This window comes from Bacillus rossius, chromosome 1 (genome assembly GCF_032445375.1).
Source record: "Bacillus rossius redtenbacheri isolate Brsri chromosome 1, Brsri_v3, whole genome shotgun sequence".
NCBI lineage: Eukaryota > Metazoa > Arthropoda > Insecta > Phasmatodea > Bacillidae > Bacillus > Bacillus rossius.
The window spans coordinates 38,429,627-38,454,033 of NC_086330.1; the positions used below are offsets into that span (position 1 = coordinate 38,429,627).

General features: G+C 37.6%; 2 protein-coding genes across 4 annotated transcripts in view; one reads left to right on the forward strand and one right to left on the reverse strand.

Moving 5' to 3' along the window:
• Window positions 1–13,293, reverse strand: part of LOC134534974 (serine/threonine-protein phosphatase 6 catalytic subunit) — a 34,991-nt gene extending 21,698 nt beyond the window's left edge. Inside the window, exons 1-5 of the mRNA XM_063373761.1 lie at window positions 13,201–13,293; window positions 12,188–12,283; window positions 4,392–4,599; window positions 2,553–2,632; window positions 2,356–2,461 (exon numbers count right to left, since the gene is read on the reverse strand). Coding sequence (XP_063229831.1) covers window positions 2,356–2,461; window positions 2,553–2,632; window positions 4,392–4,599; window positions 12,188–12,283; window positions 13,201–13,275 — 565 coding nt within the window. The 5' untranslated portion in view covers window positions 13,276–13,293. The remainder of the gene's footprint in view (window positions 1–2,355; window positions 2,462–2,552; window positions 2,633–4,391; window positions 4,600–12,187; window positions 12,284–13,200) is intronic.
• Window positions 13,294–22,432: 9,139 nt separating this feature from the next.
• Window positions 22,433–24,407, forward strand: part of LOC134534983 (uridine-cytidine kinase) — a 52,943-nt gene continuing 50,968 nt past the window's right edge. For 2 of the 3 annotated variants that reach the window (XM_063373791.1, XM_063373771.1), the window contains exon 1: window positions 22,433–22,687. In XM_063373791.1, the coding sequence (XP_063229861.1) occupies window positions 22,565–22,687 (123 nt within the window). In that variant the 5' untranslated portion in view covers window positions 22,433–22,564. The remainder of the gene's footprint in view (window positions 22,688–24,407) is intronic. The other variant, XM_063373781.1, reaches the window with a different exon arrangement.

Genomic DNA, 24,407 nt, shown 5'->3' on the forward strand with positions numbered 1-24,407 from the left:
TAAATAACATTTTGATGTGACGAGCCACACAGTTCTGTCACCACCCCCCCACCACTGTGTCATGGACCCGCCCACTTTTTCGCATCAGTCTGACACTAACAGCGCCACAAGGGGTTGACATGAATTGATTCACCAGCTGTAAACAGCACTGGGAGTGTGTGTTGACCTTAATTCCTACCCCTCACTTCCCCTCCCACAATCTCTTCAGTTTTACTACTGTTTTCAAATGGCACTTTTCACTTTGTTTGTTGTCTGTACAATTCAGCAGGATTGTTTTTGTTTTTAACTTTATTGCTACACATGTTGATTTTGCTTATTATTAAACTCTTCGGGAATATAGCCTTAAAATGGCATCAAAGTGAAAGAAGGTTGTGGTTTCAATGGATAAAAAGTTGGACAGCATTAATCCAATTGATAAAGGAGAAGCACTGAAGAAAATAGCTGTGGAATAGGGAGCTAGAACATCAACAGTCTCTGACTGGATGATGCAAAAAAAAAAAAACTTGAAGATTTTTAATGTAAAATGATAAGTAATGACTGTTTGGAAGGCAGAGGAACTACAAAAAAAAATGAAACATTGTCTGGACCGCTCTTGGCCCGAAAAACTTTGAGCTTAAACAAAAAGTTACTTAATCCCGAACTAAAATTCACTGCTAGACAAGGGTGACTAGAGCATTGGAAAAACTGGCACAACATTCACTAACTTACTGTGATTGGAGAGAGCTTGCCTAGTGATGTTCTGTTCCTGAAATATTTAAAATGGACTTAAAACAATTTTTTTTTATCTGAGCAATCAAATTTATAATGCTGACAAAACTGGGCTTTTTAATTGGATGCTTCCGAGCAAAAACGTTAGTGTCAAAGCTTGAAGACTCGGCTAAGGGCCACAAGTAAAGCAAAGATAGGCTAACTGCTATGGCTTGTAGTAATGCATCAGGGAAACATAAGTTTTCTCTTGCCATTGAAGAAAATTCAAGAATCCCCGATCACTAAAAAATGTTAATACAATTCATTGCCAGTAATTGACCACCACAACAAAAAATGTGTGGATGGGCAGTTTTTTTGTTTAAAAACTGTTTTTGATAACTTTGTTCCTGTACTACAAAAATTCCTGAAAGGAAATAGTTTACCAGAAAAATCAATTTTACTAAACGACAATGCTCTGCCTCATCCGGAAGAGCAAGAACTCGTAACTGGAAGAATTCAAGAGAAATTTCTTCCACCAAACTTAATCCCACTGCTGTAGCCTATGGACCAGGGAATCCTTGAAACCATCAAATAAGTTTATAAAAAAACTGCATGGTAAAACAATTAAAGAGAAAGGAGAAAAAAAATGACATTTACGTAGTTGCTAATGCTTGGGATTGCATCACAAAAAGCTCTTTGAAAAAAATCATGGAAAAAACTGTGGCCTGCTATTGGTGCGAAATGGCACACAATGATTTGGTGCAAGTGGCAGCAGATGACCTACAAATGTTAGGAACAATAAGTGGGTGCTCAGACGATCTGGAAGACGCCAGTGAATGGCTGAAAGACAACAATGATGGTGGCTCAGGAACTATGACAGAAGAAGAAAATGAAATGGTATGCACATCTACAGCAGACAGTGAGGAAGATGGCATGGACAAGGAGAAAGTGATCACATCCAACAACAGACAACACAAGAAGACGCTACACACCAGCTGACTAACATCATGGCGTTAATGGAGCGTCAGTCCGACATCCCTCCAGCTGAACTATTAATGATAAAGCATTTGTGTGACCAAGCTTCATTCAAATGCCATATATGTTTAAAACAGAAGAAAGTGAACAAATTCTTTGTCAAGAAATGATGTATTAAGTATTTAATTTTTTTTTCTTGTAAACAATATTATATTTTGTTGCAAAACATAGTTTATCGTAATCAATGGTAAATCTTCTTATTTAAGGGTTTTGTTTTGCTATTACCCATACTGCCCAGTTTTTGATTGTCCAGATCGCTCTTGGGTTCCAGTTAGTCTGAATAAACTAAGTTTAAATGTATATGTTTTAAAAAAACCTTATGTACTGTGTACTAACTAAAACTAAATAAATTTTAATAAAAAGTAATTTTGAAACATGTTACCTTACATACCAACTCATTTTCTGCTTTTGTCTAAAACACTATACTTCAAAAGAATATTTTTTGAGGTAATAATAACAGTCAAAAGTTTTTAATGATTTTTAAAAACCATTTGAAAATATGTTACATTTAAAAAAATTTAATGGAGCTACTGGATATGTACAAAATGTTGGGTGCACTACTCAAAATAATATTAAGCATTTCAAATAAAATTATTAATAAAACTTGAAACACTTTATCAGAAAATAACAAACCTTTATGAGGAATTTCCTGATTCCTTTCGATGCAACGAATTTGGTCCAGTGTTTTTATGTCTGGAGACAGTCCGCCGTGAACACACAAAACATGTTCGTCAATGAGCTGTTAACACAAAACAATTCTCAGTCATACAACAGAATAACGTGCAGCATATAACAATGAAAGTAATGCCAGCAGGCAAAAGAAAACATACCGCAGCCACTGTGAGAAGGTCAAACACTTGACAGCAATACCTCCAGGCATTGGCGTTTCCATATTTGTTTTGACACTCATCTGGAAGAAAACAATAACAATCATTATAAATACCACTGCATAAGGTTGGAGACTGTAACAAATTTTATTTTTAACAATGCTCAATAAAGTTTTTTTTTTTCTCATTAATCTACAAGTGATGTACAGTATAAGAGTAATTTAATCAATAAACATTACATCATCAAAATATGTGATTTCAGTCAAATTCCTTCAATCAACTTTCAAGGTAACTGGGAAAAAAAATTTTATGTAAAATGCTGTAGCATTTAAAAATACAGATATTTTACTAGATGAGCATTATGTAGAACCCCAAAAAAGTATAAATACAGAAAAGTGTAAAATGTGGGACCATTCAAAAGGTATTCCACAGTACAGTGAAAGGTGTTTAATCCGGCATTCTATGGTTCAGCACAATCTGTAGTCCAGCAAAAGTCGAGCCACTCACGTACGGATTCTCTCAGGTGGATCAGAATGCTGACCTCTACCACCAGGTGGCATTACTATGTCATCAGTCTTTTTAGTTCGCTTAGAATTTATACTTACTGTCTGTTTTTATTAAAGTACAGTGTTTCCTCTTTTCTAGCGTGTTACATTTCACATTTACACATTTTCACGTTTGGTATTCTAAAAAAAAAAATACACACATATTGATGTTTAATCATCTGGAAAAGTCACTAATCTGGCATGGCTGCAGTCTCAAATGCACTGGATCAAACACCTTTCACTGTACTTATTAAATTAATCAGTAAAATTTGATGAACACACAAACCACCCTAAGTCTGTGCAAAGCTTAGACTAAGCAAATCAAAGTTCTTTTTAATATTCTATATGACTTCGCCAACAAATTTACTTTCTTTTTATTTGAAGCTTCAGTTGTGATGCAAAGATTTGTGTCTAATGTGAAACTTTGCGTTTGTTGCAAAGCTTTAAAAATTAAAACATAAACGACTTAAGATTAGCTCATGAAAAAAATTAGCTTTTTTCTGTGTTGCATATGTTTTGTTTGAATAAACTTGGTTTCTTAAAAAAATCATAAGGTGGCACTCAGTTTGCTTTTATGAATGTTCAATATTAATGTTATACATGGTTATTTTATTGAATGATATTATATGTAGGGCCCAATTTAGTAATCACTTAATCAGTTAAAACATTACAAACCTAAAATGATTTTTTTTTAAACTTAAATCCCGTATTTTAAAAAGTAAGTGTAATACAGCTTTGCCGAGAACAATATTCACATTCGACTCAACTTCGCGAATATTTTAATATTTTAAACGTTCAATTTGATATTCGCTTCATATCAAAAAACGATTATGCACAGACCTAAACCACCCTACGGTAAAATTACAATCTCAGCAACAGATCAACAGTGGTATCGTTCGAAAAAATGTATTTCAATACATTATAAAGAGTAACTTTAGTATTACTTCTAAGATAATAATAAAGAAGTAAAAAATTTTTTTAGAGTAAATTATGTTTCTTATCTTCCAAGAAACCAGCTTCCTGAATGTCAGCAAAATAAACAAAAACAAGTGTGCACACACACGCACGCACACACACACACACACACACACATCTATATCTGAAAACATGGACATTAACTAAACTAAGAATTAAAAAAAAAGGGCAAAACTACTTTTGAAAATTCTCTGAGCTCAATGAAATTAATCAACCACACATAAGTCTACATATTTTAAATTTAATTAAATGTTAGAAATATTAAGCAAACTTAAGCAAATTTCATAGATCACAACACAGTTCACAATGTTAAAAATCTCACCATAAAATCCGTAAACCTGGGTTATTTGCCTTGACTCATGGTTACCTCTTAGTAACGTAATGCGGTCAGACCATTTTGCCTTTAACGTCAGTAACCTAGTAAAGGTCTCGAGACTGTAGTAGCCCCTGTCCACAAAGTCACCCATGAATATGTAGTTTGTATCCGGGACAGGGCCACCAGTGCGAAATAGTTCTTCCAAGTCATAGAACTGGAAAAAAAATTATATATATATATTAATTTGTCGTAGTAATCGAAAAGTTCATACATTTATAACAAAACAAATTTATAGACAATGATGAGAGTAGAAGATACCTTTTCATTGAGGAAAAAAAAATCATTTAAAATAATGATTTTGTGAATAATATAAAAAAGTATATTTCTACTAAAATTGAGATGTGCAAATTAATTAAAGTTTAATGACTTCTCGACAGAGGTTGTTAGAGTATGATATGGAGCAGCTACGAAATGAATTTAGTTGGGGAAATCGAGGTAGTCTGAGGAAACCCACAGGCTCATGTAAGCCCTCAGAAACAATTTAAAAAATTGAAAAAAAATTCAGGTTTGTCACATCTGGAAATCCAAATCTGACAGCCTTGGTGATAAATGTGGCCCCCATACCTGTTAACATTCATCATTTGATATGTTTCCATAATAATCATTTAAACACAGGATAATTCAAGTACCAGTACCACAAAATCCTAAGTTAAGATCCTCTTAGCATCAGCAGGTTAACACTTGGTCTAACACGATACATTGGCTGTTTTGTTTTTCTGTAATTTCTATTTTTTAAAGGCTTGCCTGTAAATTCATCCATTTTATATTTCATCACAAATTTTGCCACTAGATATTTACTAAACATCATACGCTAGTTATAAAATGCTGAGTGATTTTAACAGCTTCTAGTTAACTCTAGATAAATATAAATATCCTGTCACAAAAATTGAGAAAAAACATTATGTGCAAGAGATTTGATGAGATGAATTTAGGCAATGAACTGTAAATCTCTATCCAATGTGCAAGACCAAACCTTACGTGATCCACCTAGCAAGTAATGTATTTGTGTTAGTGATGATAGTGCAACACTAGTGGTGTTTCTAGCACAGTCTGTATGTAGTGCATACGGTATGAAAACCGTACCATTACACTGTAGAGAAACAAAGATGAAGATAGAAGATATATTGCAAGTCCCCATAGTGCTTTCAAGAATCTCTACCAGAAGTTTCATACCTAATAAATATTATAAAAAAACCTGATTTTAGCCATTTCCACGCTCCAAAAAATACAGTTTTTTTTTGTGACCGTCACATCCCTACCAACAGCCGTTGGCTTTAGCGCTGGGCACGACATACACACACAAGGACACTGGTCTCTGAAGGTACATACACACTTCCCTCGCGTCAGCACCAAGAAACGGCAAGCACTACCTGAGGGGAATCCACAACAGGTAGGCATAACCGCCAACGTGCGCAAGGAGAGAGCATAATGTACCTGCAGAGACAAGATAAAACAGAACAAAACACAAACACATATATTTTACACAACTTATCCACATAAAATAACAAAGAAACACAAACAGAAAACGAGACACAAAATAAAAAACAAGAATCTATCAATGAAATTATCCACAACTTTATATTATAAAAAAAAAATCTACCAATATTATTTAACACAAATTTATCAATAATAAAAAAATTGCAAGAATAATTAGAATGAATAGAAAGTAACCAATAATTCAAGATGCGTAATTTACTTCACAAGTTTGCATGATAAAAGAGTTCAAGTATATTAAAATTGGAGATTAATCTATAAATGGTATCAATCTTATTATGCAAAGTACACAATGTGGAAATCAAACGGCTATGGAATTGAGTAATTCTAAGTCCTGTATTATCAAGACCATGTTGAGAAATAATTTTGGAGTTATAACAGTTCTTGATAAAAATTGCATCAAGGTAGGCTCTACGATCTAAGAGAGACATACTTAGTCCGGAGCTTCGCAACTTTCACGTGTGATGAATTAAGTTCTTGGTGATGTATGAAACAATCTCCTGTTCCTGAACAGAAAGGTCAAGATGAGTGACAAACAGTGCCTTTGTTTTTTTGAAGGCAGGTTTCCCAACCGGTTTTAATGTCTGAATGATCCTTTTTTTACATTATTGAACACAATTTTCTTCAGTGTTTACTTTAGGCCTGGATGTGCATGTGTTTTGCACTAAAATGAATCCATCTTGATCTTGGTCGATGTGTTGTCTGGTGAAGTCATTGCTGACGGCGTTCTTTTCATGGCGAGCCGAATGTAGGTCAACGATGCTGTCACCCTCAACAACTGCAGTTGCAACATCATCACGTGGCACATTCTTACCTTGCAAGGCACTTGATGAATTTTTAACAGATTGGCTATAGGTTTTGAGATTCTTACTCTGAGATCGCAAACTTTGATTTCACGCAGTTCATTCTTAATATCTACAGTTTCATAATGAGAGTTCATCAAGAGGGTTTTAGAATAATATATTAATTCTTAAGTTCATCAACCTTTTCACTAAGGGCAACAACCGTTTTAATTAGATCTTCCATCTTCAATACATCAAATTTGACGTCTACAGTCGTGGGATGACAATGAAATGCTGTCTTATCAGATTTTTAGTGTGATCGGTGCGAGACGCACTTAAAATTGAAACATTATTAAGGGATACATTGAACCCCAAGAAATTGGATTGATTCAAAAATTAAAAATTATTCATGAATTTTCATCATAGAGATGACAATAAGATGAAATAGAACAAACAAGCCGACCGTAGTCTACGAACGCTCGCAGTGACTAATGAAAACTAAATACAGAAACAGTACTACCATTGTGACCTCACAATACTCTTAAATGCTTATCATTGCCAGATGCAATTCACATAACTTCAGCATTTTTTAAATTGCATGGATTCTTCTGAAGCTCTGCACAACATATTCGTGCACAGGTAAGCGGGCCCTTAAAGTCAATTTGTGGTACTGTTGTTTTCCACAGAGTCAGATGTTATCAATCTATGGCCACATTTCAACTGAAGTCGTATAAAAATAATAATTCACTCACATCTGCTGGGTTTATGACCAAAGAAGGCTATTCATAGAGTAACAACAAACATAATAAAAGGAAACACTGAAATTTTCAAAGGATTTTTAGACTCAATTAATTGGAATTTTGTTTACAGCTAAGATTGTAGCAATTTTTTAAGAAAAAGTATAAAAAGAAGACCTACCTACTAAAACAGTGCAAGTCCTGACTGAAGTGGAAAAATTTCTAATTCCATATTGGTGCTTCTTACAATACATTTTCTACTTCTGCATTAAGAAATTCAAATCAGGACACATACAAACAGTTATGTGGTTAGCTAGTTTATTGTCATTCTTATAGAACATATTTGTAATTTTTTTTTATATTTCCAATGGATCTATTTACTAACTTTTTGGATGACCTTATCTCCAAGCCATGCTACTGACCTGAAATATTTTCAGAGCGATTCACTATGCCCTATGGTGACCTAATCTTGCATCATACTGGCTGGGCCGAAGATGATGTTAACTAGCTATCAACAACATCCGGGACAAATGGCAGACCGAAGAAATTAATTGTATGAAAATGAGATTAAAAAAGAAGTGAAGTACAACATTATTATCAAATGTTACTAAAACAACCTTCAGGACTTGAATAAATAATTCATAGATCCTGCATTTTTTAAAACAGAGCTATAAATTGAGAGGTAACTCATTATATTTGATTTTGTAATTCAATTCTCTTATATGTTTACAGCACATCTTTGTTTCTTTATATTTAGTAACATGAGAAATTTAACTGATATGTTTTAACTATGCACACTATTTTTTATAAAGGTCATTTGTATTTTTCTATTATGTAAAAGAGAATAACTAGCAAGAAATCTGTAAAATATAGCTTACAAACTGAGAGAAACCTTTGAAGTCTTCGCAAAAGAAATATTAAATTTTGCGCATAACCTAAGTACCAGCATTTCAAAAAAATTTAATTTATTTTCTTTCAATGTTTCAAAACAATTGTGGCTTTTATTGAGCTAATGAAAGGAAATTATAAATGTGGAAAAATAAATGTGGCCAAGAATAAAGAAAATAACGTATTACATCTTTGATTTTTTAGAATTACAAATGTTACATGTAAATGAAGCCAAAATGCTGTGTTGCCAAGTCCTCTGACCTAAACTTTTATTTCATTTACAACAGTGCTTACAGAATACCAAGATATGGATAGTGTTGATAGAAGACGCTGAAAGTTAAGGCTAGTGTTGTTAGCTGGCGAAAGTTAGCGAACAGTCCCCCCCCCCCCCCCTTCCCCCCGGGTAGTCTGAACTACTGGACTACGGACCTGCAACTCAATGTGTTTACTGGCCTGAAACTGTGGGATCAGGCAACAGTGCACTGGAAGATGGGTAGGCCTACTTGAAAACAGGGTGTCTACTAATACCTGGTGATCCATTATCAGAACTTTTTCAGAACCTTTTAATCACATGTTCTTATAACTTTTTTAATCACAAGATAATTTATACATAAAAGCAAAATGAAACATAATATAAAAAAGAGCAAGAACATGCTCATTTTTATGCTAATACAAAATAGATGTTACATTCCCAAGAACACGCCCATTTTTGTGTCAGAAAGCTAAAACCTTTTTAGATATAATTTCCACATGATACAAGTGGACCGTCTCCAAAAATTATATTTAACTATGACCCGAAGTGAGGGGAAAAAAAAAGTCAATTAGTAAATGGGCAAAAGGCTACTGCAAATTAATGTGTTGTTACACCTAGGAGTGTAACTGTTTATTTCATCACTTTTCATTCCTTTCGGGACCAGTCCTAAAGTTTCGTAACTTTTTCATAAGCTCTGTGACCTGACCCACCCTGGAAAATTTGCACCCAAAATAAGCAATGCTTGATTTTAACCAGATCCAACTTTTTTGTTAAATTTTTAATTTGGGAAATGTTCACTTCAGAATGAACCTAAGCTTAAATTTTAAATTTCTCATTCAAAGTCAGGCTATTTTCTTATATTCTTAGCAAAAATTATTTTATGAGAGCAGCATTATTTCCACTGTGTAATGCATTATTTAGAAGCCCTTGAGACAACAAGACAAATTTTACAGTTTTGCTTACTTCTGCTAGGAAAAAAAATTGAGGAAATGTTTTTTGAGTGATAATTGTTTGTAAAAATGTGTTAAGTAAAATTCAAGCAGGGTAAAAAAAAAATAAAAAACCAGGATTTTTATTACCTACATTAGTTAATTTGGTTCTCAGCATGTTCAAATGAAAAACATACAACATCCCACTTTCTGCCACTCATATTGAACCAGAAAAGTTATAACATCAAAGAACTGAAGTCCAATAAATCAGAACATCTGACTGGGACTTAGCCACAGAAAGGGTATCGACATATCCTTTCAAAGAATAGTTACCAATACCTAACTACAGAAAGTAACTACTTAATAGCTACCATTTTCCGATTTTCAAATTTTTTTAGCATGAAGCCTTATTTGTCTGGTATAGTATCTTCTAAGTATGTTGTGATAAGTAAAATACATTATACTCCCATTTATTCTAGTACTAGTTTCTCTGGAGACCTACAAGGATAATAACTAATTTTTTCAAATGATAAGTTCACTATTTTATAAAGGAGCATTCCAAAGCTATCAATACATCATAAGGTAGTGTATATTTTTTTTGTATACTAATACATATATAGTTTTTAATTTTTGTGTTACAAAGTTTACTAGTACTTAAGAAAATTATGTAAAAATGTTACCAAGTATAGCTCTCTATTTATTGTACACTAATGACTAGATGCACTACTATCTCACTAATATTAAAGTTAACTTTGTACTATACTGATATTGGTTTTGCACTAAAGCCTAAATGTTATATGCTTGAATTTCAGTTATAGGTATTACCTACATATATTAAAACCGTATTTGCCCATTCATCAGCATTTAGATAGTTCTAGCCACCTCTACATCATCGCAAACAAATGCACATAAAAATTCCATTACTGTACTCATTGTATTGTACAAGGTCCCTGATTGAAACAGTACATCTAGCAAAATACACCTACAAAAGTCACAATAAGAGATAATTATCAGACGTTAAGGCTTTTTAGAACGGAAAGCAAAAAAAAACTGGAAAACATGGTTTTCACACAGTACACACATCCCTATATTTACTCCCAAGGGATGGTTCCATAATTCCTACTAGTTTGTGAAAAAATTTAAATTTTATATCTTACGTTACAATACCTGTGTTTTTATGCAGTCGCCACAATTCATTATTTACCCGCGATAAATAGGAATGTATGTTTTTAATGTACTAATGTACTAAAGATGTTCCTGAATTAAAATTACAAGGTAGGTTTCTTAATTCTTACTGGTTTGTGAAAAAATAACAGTTTACAGATCACATTACAATACCTATGTATGCAAGCAATCACTGACATTCATTGTTTATGTTTACCCTTGTGGATTTTTTTTTGAGAACTTTAGTACTTAATGTAAGTGTTGTAATAATTAAATTTGTCCAAACAACAACTGTATTCATGTTTGTTTTATTAGAATAACTAATTGTATTACGAAATGTTTTTTTTTTGCTACATTTCTTTAAAGTACGTAATACTATGAGTCACACTGTAATGAACGAGTTTAATGGGATCCTAAAATTTGAACTGAATTTTTAACATTGTTCATTTTCTGTGAGGAATACGTGCTGTGCACTGAAGTAACTGACACATTGAATTTAGCTGTCTTTGCAAGGAATTCTTTGATTACAGCCATCGTATATTGTGTGTTTGATATGACTGGTGTTTTATGTATCCCAGTTTAACCCTGATCCAGATGGCATGATCCTGTCGGCTTGATGCTGTGGTACTTCATGCTTGCTATTTTATTCAGTACGTCGAAAGATCCTGATGGCATGATCCTGTTGGCTTTATCTTGTGGTACATGATGCTTGCTGTTTTAGTTCAGTATGTCAGAAGATCCTGTACATAAAAGAAATTGGCAAATAAGAAAGAATTATGATAGTAGGTTGAAAAAAAAAAAAAAAAATCTTTTTTATTCGACTTACGATCATAATTTATAATTAAATGACAATATTTTTTTTTATTTACAAGATCTTCCCAAGTATTGAATTAAAACAGCATCAAGCATCATGTACCACAGGATCAAGCCAATAGGATCATGCCATCAGAATCAAGTCTTCGGGATCCAGGGATAAACTTCAATATATGAAATGCAAGAATTAGAATATTTTTAATTCTCTATAGTTAACTACAATTGTGCCAAACAAAGAGATACATGATCACGGGTAAACAATGAATGGCAGCAGCAGTGTGAAAACACAGGTATTGTAATGTAAGCTTTAAACTGTTATTTTTCACGAACTAGTAGGAATTAAGAAACCATGTTTTCACTGTAAATTTAGGGATGCCTCTAGTACTTGAAAAACATATTTTCTGTTTTTATTTACTTTTCATTCCCTGAAGCCACAATTTCCGATGCTAGTATAGTATTTACACTATAAACTATTATTTTTCACGAACTATCATAGGAATTATAAAACCATCCCTTCAGGGTAAATTTAGGGATGTGTGTAGTCCATGTTTTCCAATTTTTTTCTATCCGTTCTAAAAAGCAGCAATGACCGATAATAAACAATAATCAAACTGCCCCATTTTAAATTGCCAGCAACTTAGTAACTTATCCACTTTTAAACATGTGATTGGTGTTGTTATACCTGTCCATGTATATCACCGCAAACAGTAACTGGAGTCGAAACTGGTTGGACATTTGATTCTTCCAGCAGAATATCACACACGAGATCACACAGTTTCTGTAAATCAAAAACAGTACCAGTTAAGTACCTACCAACACAGTTAAACAGTACACATCTGCACAAACATTTTTGTTAAGTTATGTTATATAAAAAATACAATAATAAATAAAACAAAATATTTCCAATCTTTTAGATTGTCAGTCTGCTATTGCCTCTGAAGTGAGTGGAGCCAATCATTATTCTCTTCATGTGAGAAGAGTACTTCTCTACAAGGTATCAAAAATGTTGAAAATCCTGAACACACCTAAAAGTTTTCCATTTAATCCTTCTCTCTCCTGCTCCTGGTTTTCAATGAAAACAAAAATTAGAGTCGGCAAATTCATAGGTTATATTAATTACTACTCAAGCCTAAATTTAGTCAAGTTTCCCTCCTCAGAATTAAGTTGTCAGAGATTTTCTTTAAAAAAAATGGTTTTAAATGACATGTTGATTTGATGAATTACTTAATCACAAAAACGTGAAAGGTGTAACAGAATGCCTGATACATCCATTGAATATAAACTTATATTTTAATTAAATTGTATAATCAGAATTTTGATAAAAATTATAATACAATTTTTATCTCAGCAAACCTGAAAGACGTTTTGTCACTGATGAGTAACTGACAGGACAACAGAAATGTACTATTTAAGGTATATGTGAATAAATTGTGTTACGTAAATACCGAGGGCACAGCCTGGGGTGGACAACCCATAAGATTTTTGAACAATTGACAAGAAGGTGTGAGAGCGCGAATATTGAAAGTCAATAATTCCCTTTGTCGAAAATAAGGCATACCATAAGGTTTTCAAAACATTTGCACTTAAAAACCTACTACAGCTATTCCACAAAAAAAATAAATACAGGCTTGAACTAAAAAAAAAATCGATAAACTCATAAACACGGATAAATATCAGATTAAAGATTAACACTACCTTCAAATCATTTTCAGGAAGATATTTACAATCCCTTGCGATTTCTATCCACTTGTCAACATCAGACTCCGCCATTTTTCCCGTTCCCTTGGATAATTACATAACTAAAGGTGGGAAGTTCGAGCAAATTATAAAAGGGAACAATAACATTTTGGTCTTAAAAAGGAAGACATATAATTTTGGGTAGTTATTAAAATTACTGGCAATTATTTTGTAAAATGTTTGCACTTTAAAAGCAAAATAATAAAAGAACAGCTCATTAAAAAAAGTTAATTGACATGTGATATCGTTCATTTTTAATCTGGTGCTATAAGTTATTAAATGTGTATTAATATGTTATTAAAATGTGTCTTAACCAAGACTACTTGATTATTTCGTTGCTGAGGTAAATAGAAGAAGATTGTTGAAACAGAACAAAGACCAAAACATTACATATAATAGAAGTAGTACAATCATGCAACCACTCCATTTGCTTCCCAATCTATATCGACAGTCAGGGGCGGAACAAATAAATTTACAAAGGGAGGGGCAATATACCTTTTTATAAAGAATCATCGATCCCCCCTATTGAAGCGTGGGGTCCGGGGGTCCTCCCCCGAGAAAATTTGTATTTCAAGGTGGAAAATGGTGCTATTTAAGCAGTTTTATTATCTAAAAATTAATTACATAGCACTTTCTTTGCCCCCGTTTGCCCCTATTTCAAGCTTTCAGAGGGGGACAAAATACCCATTCCCCACCCCCCTGTTGTTTAGCCCCTGTCGACAGTCAATTGCAACACTGCTTACCCATGTCAACTGAGAAACGAATATGAAAGTTATTCATATTGGTTTTATTCATAAAGGTATTCATATTTATGTCTTGACCAATTCCTTCGTCAAGAAATTCTTATATGAAATTCTTATTTAAATATTTGGGTGCCATAGACGTTGCTTGAGATTGTCTCAAGTGGTCACAAATAAGACAGTCTTGATGAAGACGATCCTACGATGGTCCCATATTTCTCATTTCTGAGAGGACTTTCTCCTGTATCATAGTCGTAGTTTGAGAACACCAACGCACAAGCATGTTTCATAGTCACTGCGACTGTGCTTCAGAACACGAATAAGACAGTCTTTGCCAAGACAACTGCATACATGTCTCAAGCAATTACTTGTTCAGATCGCACTGTAGAAAATGGCTGATTCTCGTAAACCTCGTATTTTTAAACTTATATAAATCCTATATGAAGAGCTGAAGCAATTTGATATGTGTTTTAAATGAGTTTAGTGTTTCTGACTGGTGGTTACATTTTCAAGTGCTAAACAGACCCTTTTATTTACATTTCAATTACAGAATGCGTACAATGGATGTAGAAGACGATGAGTTTGATGATGGTTGATAAAGTTCGTATCACCATCAGAAACATTTAATCTACATTCGTGACACCCAGAATCCATTAAAAATAATAAAAAATCTGTGGCATTCAAAGTAATGTTCATAATCTCCCTTACCAGTTCTTTAAAGCTTTATAGTGTAATGGTTAAAACGATAAAATCGGACAAAGATTGGAAGTTAAAATTGTATCTATGGTCCAATTTTTGTCATATATCAAATTGTTATTTTTTTTAGTTACAGGTTATTGGACTGTAAGAATCTTCTTTTCTTAACTCCTATAAAGTAATTAAAGTTCCAAAAGATAAGTTACTATTTACAGGATGTCAGTTGGAGAATAATATACAACTGACTGTGCTCCAGCACACATTAAAGACACGAGACTACTCAGGGTCAGGATTTCGACACCTAAAGGCTTCGTTAAGGTGTTCTGGAGGTACGATGCACGGTTAACTCCGGTTGTTCTGGCCATCGGAAGGCCATACTGACAAATAGCACACATGCAAAGACTATTAAAAACTTTCATTACGTACTACCGACCTCACTATCAACACTACATACAAAGATTCCTTGTATAAGCACCGCACGACCGCTCGTTTTCAACAATGCTACTTCAGTTCAAATGTCCATGTCTGACAATATGTTTGCTACACTGTAGAGCTGAAGGTCAGCCAAATCTCGCTGCCTCACCACTTCAGTACCGAGCTCCATCCACCGGGCACCAAGGTTAGCTGCCGACTACCTCGACTTTACTCCTCTACTCCCCTCCATTGTGCCTCTAATGATCATGTGCGAATGATGTTGACACTTACCTCGGGCAGTGCGCTCTCTCTCTCTATACAATAATATGGTGCTTCATATTACAAATACATTTATAAACTGACGCCGTCCCCGCTACCTCTGACTATTTAGACGTGATTTTTGCTCGGGTTCGTGATCTCAGGGAAGGTTCGGCCTTGTGGCTAGAGGTAGGGGTTAACGCAGTAGGGCCCCCCGAGCTGTTATGGCCACTCGGGACGCCTGAAGAATAGCACAAAGTGATGTCGTACTGACCATGGCCTTTAAGCCCGTGCTCCGCACCGCCAGTACCGTATCCCGTTTTCGGAGCGCGCCCCTTGCCCAGCCGGATTGAGTCAGGCGAGCGCCTCGGTCGTGACCCCAATAGACAACAAACCAAATTAACAGTCACCGCGGCCACTGGCCTTAATTAAAATGCCCGTGAATGTCGGAATAGGAGAAGTCCCTCTAAAACAATTCACAGTGGGACAACATTGTAGTAAATTTACAGTCGCCAACTTGATGTTTCATTTTAAATAATTAAATACATTAAAACTATTGTTAAGCCTTAAGCACCCAATTACCAGGTGCTACATTTTGATTGGGCACCTGGAACATGTTTTAACTGGTAATATAGTAAATTAAATTAATATAAGTTTTTTGACGCCGACTCACAAAGAAGAGAAAGTTTCTCTTCCTTGCGAGGCGGCCATGTCCGGCAGTCTCGAACCACTCCGCGCCGGGAACAGACGTGTGTCCGTGGGCAGCATCCAAGTTTCTTTCATTTTATTACTTTTTATTCTGTACTAAATCTTTAAATTTAAAACCTTTTGTTAATTCACCGCTGCCCACGTCGACTCGGCGCGTATTTTGCGGAGCCGGGCCTATCCCGACCGTCTTAAGTGTGATACCGCGATACGTATTGTAGCACAAAACGTACGGTGCTGGCCGACTCCAGCGAAAGTGTTTTTACTTAAGGACGCCGTGCATATGCCTGCCGGCTGCACACACGTAAGTGTTTCGCCGAATTTAGGAGCCCGCTCATAGAGCACCCCCTGCACCCGTTAATGTTCGGCGCTGGCCGTCTCCAGCGAGCATCGACCCGCATCCCGCGAGACTGCCGCGGTAACCATTAATGTCGAGTAGCGTTGTTTTTTCTGTGTTAATCATGTAACGGCTAGACGTCGCCAAGTGTTGGTGAGAGTGTTTTGTAGCGGGACTAGATTAAAGGTAATTCTCACCAACTCGTGTATACTAATTTTCCGGAGTCTCCCGTCCTCCACACGGCCGAGCAGCCTTCACAGTCAAGGGAGAACCATTCAGGGTAGATTCAAGCCGTGTACCTGGCGGGGCACGCGGGGGCAGAGTACCCACGACCCAACATCAACGGCCTAGCAGTCCGCTAGCCTGGCGCCCCTCCGGACAACAAGAGCACCGCGACGCCCGTAGCGCCCGTCAGGTACCCCCCGGGCCTTTCACATAGGTCGGGTGACGGCAAAAGTTTCTGAAAGATAGTTGGTGAATTTAATACAGCACAGCCCAATACATGGTGATGCCCGTTCTGGCCGTAACGGTTTGCCCGACGCGACTAGTCACATGCGCAGCTCACTTCCTCAGTGGCGGCTCACGATTTTAATGCGCGTGAGGGGCGGACTTGTATACGTGATGCGATAGTTACAAAAATACACTCTGACATGGCGCACGATATCTTGACGAACAATACACTTTACTATTACCTAACACTTAATAAACTGGGCTAGTGGCATGTAGGCCCGAGTCTCCGGCGACTCTACGTGATACCTAGATGTGTCCCAGGGACTGAATCGTTATTATGTTTGGCGGCACAATGCCGTACAACGGTGATACATAAACCCTAACGTGACAGATAACACTTTGACGAGCAACTATTTCACTAATACATAACACTTAATAAACTGGGCTAGCGGCACGTAGGCCTGTGTCTCCAGCGACTCTACGTGATGTCTAAATGTGTCCCAGGGACTGAATCGTTATTATGTTCGACGGCACGGGTCGCCTGCTGGCTGCCCCGTGCGGGCCAAAACTAAGTAGCCTGTAGGCTAAGTTGGGGTGTGAAGCGCCGATGTAAATTTACATAAACTTCCCACAGTACTTACTTATGACGTAGAACACTCATCTTGGAGCACTGATTTAATTAAGTTAAATACCTCATGGTAAATTGAGGCCGACCGCGGAAAAGATTGAAAAGATATTACACTATTGAAATCTACATGTCGGTGAAAGCAAAGGTTGATGGTTCCGCGTTGCGCGCAGGCTGCCGGCCTGGTTGAGCTCTCGAAGGACACTGCCGGTGTCGCCGCGCGCGACCCCCTCCCCTCGCCAGCCCTCCCGCGGAAACGTGTAAATTTCGCGGGAAACTGAACCGGCCAGGTTCGGGACAAAACGCATAGTGAGACATAATTTTGACAGGACTGAATTATTAATTAATGAAAAATAATGTTTAATAAAACCCTGTGGAAAAATACAATTAAAATAATTTGTTTTAGTGCGGCGGAAGGATATGCCACACCCGGCCGGATCCTTCCGCCGGCGCAGCACTCGTTGCATGGCGTTCGCCTCGTCGCACGCACTACCCTTTGCTGCGCGCACGGGCGCGTTCGGTGCACACGCTTTTGCGAGACGTTGATGAGGCATAGCGGTCTATGCGACAGAGAAGCATTGGCGGTCGGCGTCAAAACATACAAATACCGTCATGAACTTACAAATATACAAATACACTCTTAAATAATGTTACGATTTATATTGTGGGGGAAAAACTACTGGGTTCGTATAGGGATAGCCCAATTAAGTTTTATTACACAGTTTTATTGATTATTAATATTTACATCAATGATAAATAATAGTACTTATGACGTCGACCCAAGTGTCTCCCCTGCTCATAAAGACCATTATGCTGCGCCAACCCCTGATCCACCCCTGCCTTATGCGGTGTGTTGAGTGTTATTGTGTTTATTTGTTTCATAAAACATTACGACGTGACAACATGAACATAACGATATGTTGTCGAATTTTGGGTCGTTCCCGTGGTTCGGAGTCGCTGCCCAGCTGTTCCAGCAGAGAAGGTTCGTGCCACGTGGCAAGGGAACTAGCCTAACTCGGGTGAAATAAAAGAGTTTATAACGATAAGTTGTGTTTACTGCACACGTCACACACTGGGCTGTCACGGCTCCCATCTGTGACAGTCCATCAGGGCAAGGCTTGGCTCCACACACTTTGAGCACGACACCTCACTAGCAGTGACCTGACTGGTGGTGACACGACAGTGACGCGACTGACAGTGGCGTGAATGACGGTGACACAAAGGACTGTGACGTAACTGCCGACGCGAACGACGGTGACGTGACTGACGGTGACGTGACTGACAATGCGAATAACGGTGACATGACCGACGAAGACGCGAATGATGGGGACGTGACAACGGTGACACGACTGACAGTGTCCGTTCGACTCTCACTCACAACTTCGCGACCGCACTCTCTCATCCCACTCAGGCGACTAACTCTACCCACACTCCGCGACGTCTCAGTGGCCTCCCCCCTTGCCGCATGCACATTAATCCCCCCTCTTCCCAACGTGTGCGAGTGCGTGGAGCCCACATGGTCACAGGCGGGGAGACGCGACTCAGTCGCCGGGAAACACATCTACAGGTACACAACACAAATATATATTTACACACTCACATAATTATATAAACAAAACCCTTATGAAAAGACACATCACTCTGCAGGGCGTTCCTCTCTCAGCCAAGGCTGTTTGTTACACTTTCGCTTTCGCGCACGGGCGCCGGCGCACACTCAAGCCTGAAACAGCAACGGGCAATAATGGTCTCAGCGAGCCGGAGGAGCACTTGGGACGACGTCAAATGCCCCCCCTCTTCCCGAGGCCATTTTGCCCGCTGATGCTACGATCACACGCACTTCACCATTAACACTTGGGCACTCGGGCGTTCATATTGGCATCCCATGGGCAGAAGTAGGAGTAACCCGCTGGGTGGGTACCCATGGCCAATAGTCTAGCAGGTAGGATGGAGGCCTATGGCGACGACTGGAACGGTGGGCTATTTCCGGAACCTGTGAATTCGGGGCGGTGTCTGGGTGCATAGGTGTGGATCTGTCCCCTTCCTTCACCTCATCAAGGAATTCAATGATGACCCCTTCCTCGGGGCCACAGGGTCCTTCAGGTGGATAACCTATGTGGTGGTGGCACCCATTCCCGTTTAACCCTTTCATTACTTCCTCGGGGAATACGATTTTAGGTATGGTGTCAATGGTTGGTAACTCAGGGTCCTCTCCATCAGGGATTGGGGTAAGGGATGTGTTAACGACGGAGTTTTGGGCATCCCTGGAGTCCATCCTGTCAGCAAGCTCATCCAGGTGGTCCATGATGAAACCGTTGGGCTCGTACCTTCTCGGGAAAATACTGGAGCTTCGGGGTTTAAAGAAACCTCGCAACCCGCTGGGTTGGTATTGCCAGTGACCATTTCGTCGCCGAAGTTCGTCGGCACCTGAGGTGAGTCCGATCTCCTTCCTTCTCTACTGCAGTGGTTTCTTCCAGGGTCAGTGTCTAAGGGCATCGGGTCAGAATTGGCACAACGGCCTCCCCGCGGTGTCTCTGGTTGGTCAATGTAATGAAATCTAGCGTTATATAGGTAATATTTTGTTTGTAATAATAATTAGATGTTTTTTATAAATGTAAAATATTTGTACAACATTGTCCACTGGGCGACGAAGCCGAGGCCAATACCCAGAAGCACCCGAGCGCTGCATGTGTCGCGTGGTGGGTGGAGGGCGGGCAGACGAGGCGCGACTGGAGAGGGGAGCAGTGGTCGTCTAGCGAGCGAAGAACGCGGACGTGTGCAGAGGACCGGGTCGGAGAGCAGAAACTGGTGAGACCAAGCATGATAAGTGGGGAGTATAGCGAACTATTTAGGACAATCAGGGACATATTCATTAGGACCAAGCGACTAGTGGATGCTGAGAGGAGTTGAGAACCTGCGAGATGTACGCGAGTGGACTGTGCCGAGGGCGACGTCGAATCATGATTACGTGTAGTACATCGCGAATCATACCTGTAAATGTTCATAATTGTAAATAAGGGTTTAAGTGTCAAGACATTGCGTGTACCATCGGGTGTGTCACCACAATAGCGGGACGGACATAACGCCTCAGTCGCCAACACCTTAATGTAACTTCATCACAACTATCAACGAGAGGGGACAATAGCTAGAAAATCTTACAAACATATCACTATACCACGGAGGCAGCCCGCACTAGATGACTGCCCACCGAAACACGTACAGCCGAGCCTCACTCTGCGGGTGCACGGGTGTTGTGCCTCAGATAGCCCCATGTAAAGAGACTGTGTGAGGAGTTCATTAAAAAACTGTACACTGTATTAGTAGTGTGGATAGGAGTTGTTCCCCCCCCCCCCCCCCAGCCCGGCCGCAAAGGCCTAAACCCCGACCCTAGTATTGAGATCAGATAAGCTTTGCATGGGGGGTGATATCTGCTACTAGGACACTTATAAATGCCTAATCACCAATTGATCGCACTTATTCACCGCGAAACTCTGTCACCGAACTCTTCGCTGTGTGACGAAGTCTTCCCTCTTGGAAAAAAAGGAAGTTTGTTTTGTAATGAAAGAAAAGGGTGTTTGACTGCCAGCCAAGGTAATAAATAGAATAATAACCATGTACGGCTCACAGTCGAAGGAACATGAGACATCTCAGAGCGAAAACACTTTCCACCTAAGATGCTGTAAGATGTATTGCACAATGGACCTAATCCTGACTACAGGACTTCAGGATGTTGTTTAATTAAAACTTACTCGTAAACGTAGCACATGATTTATTGAGGAAACAAGTTCTCAACCTGCGCCTTGCTACCGCCTGTCGCGACACAAACACTAACAAAATGTATATATTAAGCACAATTGTTAAGCATATGCCTGATAACCTGCTACATTGCTAAACAGAGCTTAGGGCATGAAATACTGAAAGATAAAAGTATAGAGTAGTAATACACTACAAGTTAAAGAAGCACAGCCTATGTATTAAGATGCACTACTAGGAGGCTATCGTTGGGGAGCACCCAGACAATGATCATTGTAGAGAGGTCGCGCAACATGACCATCCACCCTGTGGGCCAAGAGTCGACTGACACACCAACCTCTACAACTCTATGTGCTCGTCTCACATGCAAATACAAACAACATACCCTAGGTAACAACTGGGCAGCATGACTATTCACACAAAACTATTGCATTATGAAACATTAAAAATTAAAAAATAAAACTATGCGCAGACAATCTTTATTAACACAAATCTGATTCTAATTAAATGACACAAGTTTAAGCAGGAATTGTTTGCTCCTTTCAATTTTAGACTATCTTACACTACTCAAGCTTGTGTTAAGTGGTGACGTTTCATAGCAATTTCAAAGGTAAAGAGGGCAATGAAATTGCACTTCAAGTGATGTGCCACTTGAGAAAATGGAGCAATGAAGTATTTAATTTTCATTGCCAATATAGTTTTGTTGCCAGTTAAAATAGGAATCCGAATCTATAGCTATACAGCAAGAAAACAGATACTGCTTGCTACTTTAGTTTGTTTATAACTGGTAACCATAATAAAAATGAACCCTACGTAGCTTCAAAAATACTCAATCTCACGAGTGTACCACGAATTCACAATTTATTTAATATTTCTCAAAAAAATTAAACATTTTTCACTTTAAAACTTAAGAATTTTTCTGTTTTTAGATATATTAAATAAATTAAATTTGTATTTCCAATTTCTACCACTTTTGTCAAGTGCTTTTATTGTATTTCCCATCCTCACATGTTCAGTGATAGCAAAATTAACAGAGGAGCTGGCTTGTAGTTTTAGCATAACAGAAAGTAGACGATAATAAGTAAAGTATACTTTATTGAATTCGGAAAGTGGCCAATATGAAAAATATTCAATGTTACGATATCGATCTACGAAGTCATACGAACGTACAATCGGGTTTGTTCGTGCGTGTGGCACCTTCCCAATTTGACGCGGTGTTGACAGGCAGTAGTTGGCGGTACTTTATAAAGCATTGTTGTTTTAATTGCAATGGCTGTGTGTTAGTTTTAGTGCGATTGTAGTTTAGTACGCATATAAGAAGTTACAAATTTATTAAAATATTCCAAAATGGCAGAAGTTTGTAATGCGCATAAAAAGTCTAACAATGTTCGATTTAAATGCAAGATTAATGGCATGGAAGGAAAAACTCCGTTTTTAATCGGAGTTGCTGGCGGAACAGCGAGTGGAAAGGTTATTATTTTCTAAATATTTGGGTAAATATGTAGTATAAGTTTTATTAGGCTTTTCGTGTAACGGGCAAGGGCTTCTTTCATTTTTAAGACAGTCTTCACACTCACGCCGTGTAGTAATTTAAGCTTTCTTGAGAGGTTTCAATTTCCGGCGGAATCATTCGATTATTGCAAACGGTAAATCTGTATTGTACGGATTAGCGCCAAAAAAAATCGTACAAATATGAAATAACTTTCATTATATGCTCTTTTACGTCCTATTTTCAAAACTGCCTGCGGAGATTAAAAATTCCAATTACTTTTGGAGATATCGCCGTTCTTATTTTGCAATACAAGCCCTATGTAATCATTCAACAGACGCCATTTTATATTTTGCCGTGTGTGCGTGAATGCCTAAATAACAGAAATTTTCCATTAGGTAAGGTTAGTTACATGATAAATACTTCAAAATAAACGGAAATTAAAAATAATATCAATTAATTTTACTTGTATAGTTTTAAGTATTTATAATGTAACTGACCTGACCTAACAAAACGGGACAAAGGTAGATTAGGTCAGGTCAGCTACAGTATAAATACTTTGAAACTGAACGGTCATTAAAAATAATAAAAATTAATTTTAATGGTTGTTTAGTTTTAAAGTATTTATAATGTAGCTGACCTGACCTAACAAACCGGGTAAAAGGATGAACAGTAGGAACTCACGTAATTTTCATTTTACGTGATGTAGTCGTTCAACTACGTCGCGAAAAAAAAAAAAAAAAATCATACTTGTAAACAAGCAATGGTGAAACGCGGGAAGCCTACGATTCACTCATCCTTCTGGACATACCCGAATACTCACGTTGGCAAGCCTTTCAACAGACGAGAGGCAAACGCCCGATCGTGCATCTTCTGTTTTTTTTGTTGTTTATTGTAAATAAATATGCAACTCATGAAAACTAATGGTGAATTAGGTTGTTAGCAACATTATAAATACTTCAAAACATTGTGGATGGTTGATTTGGTTAGGATAGCTACATTAAAAATACTGTGAAATCATGTAAACGGTTTCCTAGCGCTGGATAGCTACATATTAAAATGTTATTTGCTAAGCAACCATAAAATGATTTTACAGTTTTTTTAATGTAGCTATACTTACCTAATATAACCAACCATCTACAATGTTTTAAAGTATTTTTAATTACTTCTTGCTAATTTTAAGAAAAGAAGGCTTGCCAACGTGAGTATTCGGGTATGTCCAGAAAGATGTGTGAAATGTAGGCTTCCCGCTCAACGCTGCAGCAGTGCACAAAAGGAAATTAAAAAATTCAATATCTCCTAAAGTATTTGGAATTTCTGATCTCCGCCGGGTTTAATGAAAAGAGGACGTTAAAGAGCACAGAATAAAGGTATTTTCGGATTTTTAAATTTTTTTTTAAAAAAAAATCGCCAAAAAATGAATATTAAAAAATTCGATATCTCCAAAAGTAATTGGAATTTTTTATCTCCGCAGGCGGTTCTGAAAAGAGGACGTAAGATAGCATATAATGAAAGTTATTTCATATTTGTACGATTTTTTTTGGCGCTAATCCGTACAATACAGATTTACCTTGCAAACTGTTAACGTGTACTTTGTGGACAGGTGTGTTTTCCTTGGAAACTCCCTTGTTTTTCTCAGAGCAATGCATTCCGTCTGGATTGGTGACTTCGTAAGCAACAGGACATAAAGGGTACGTGTGG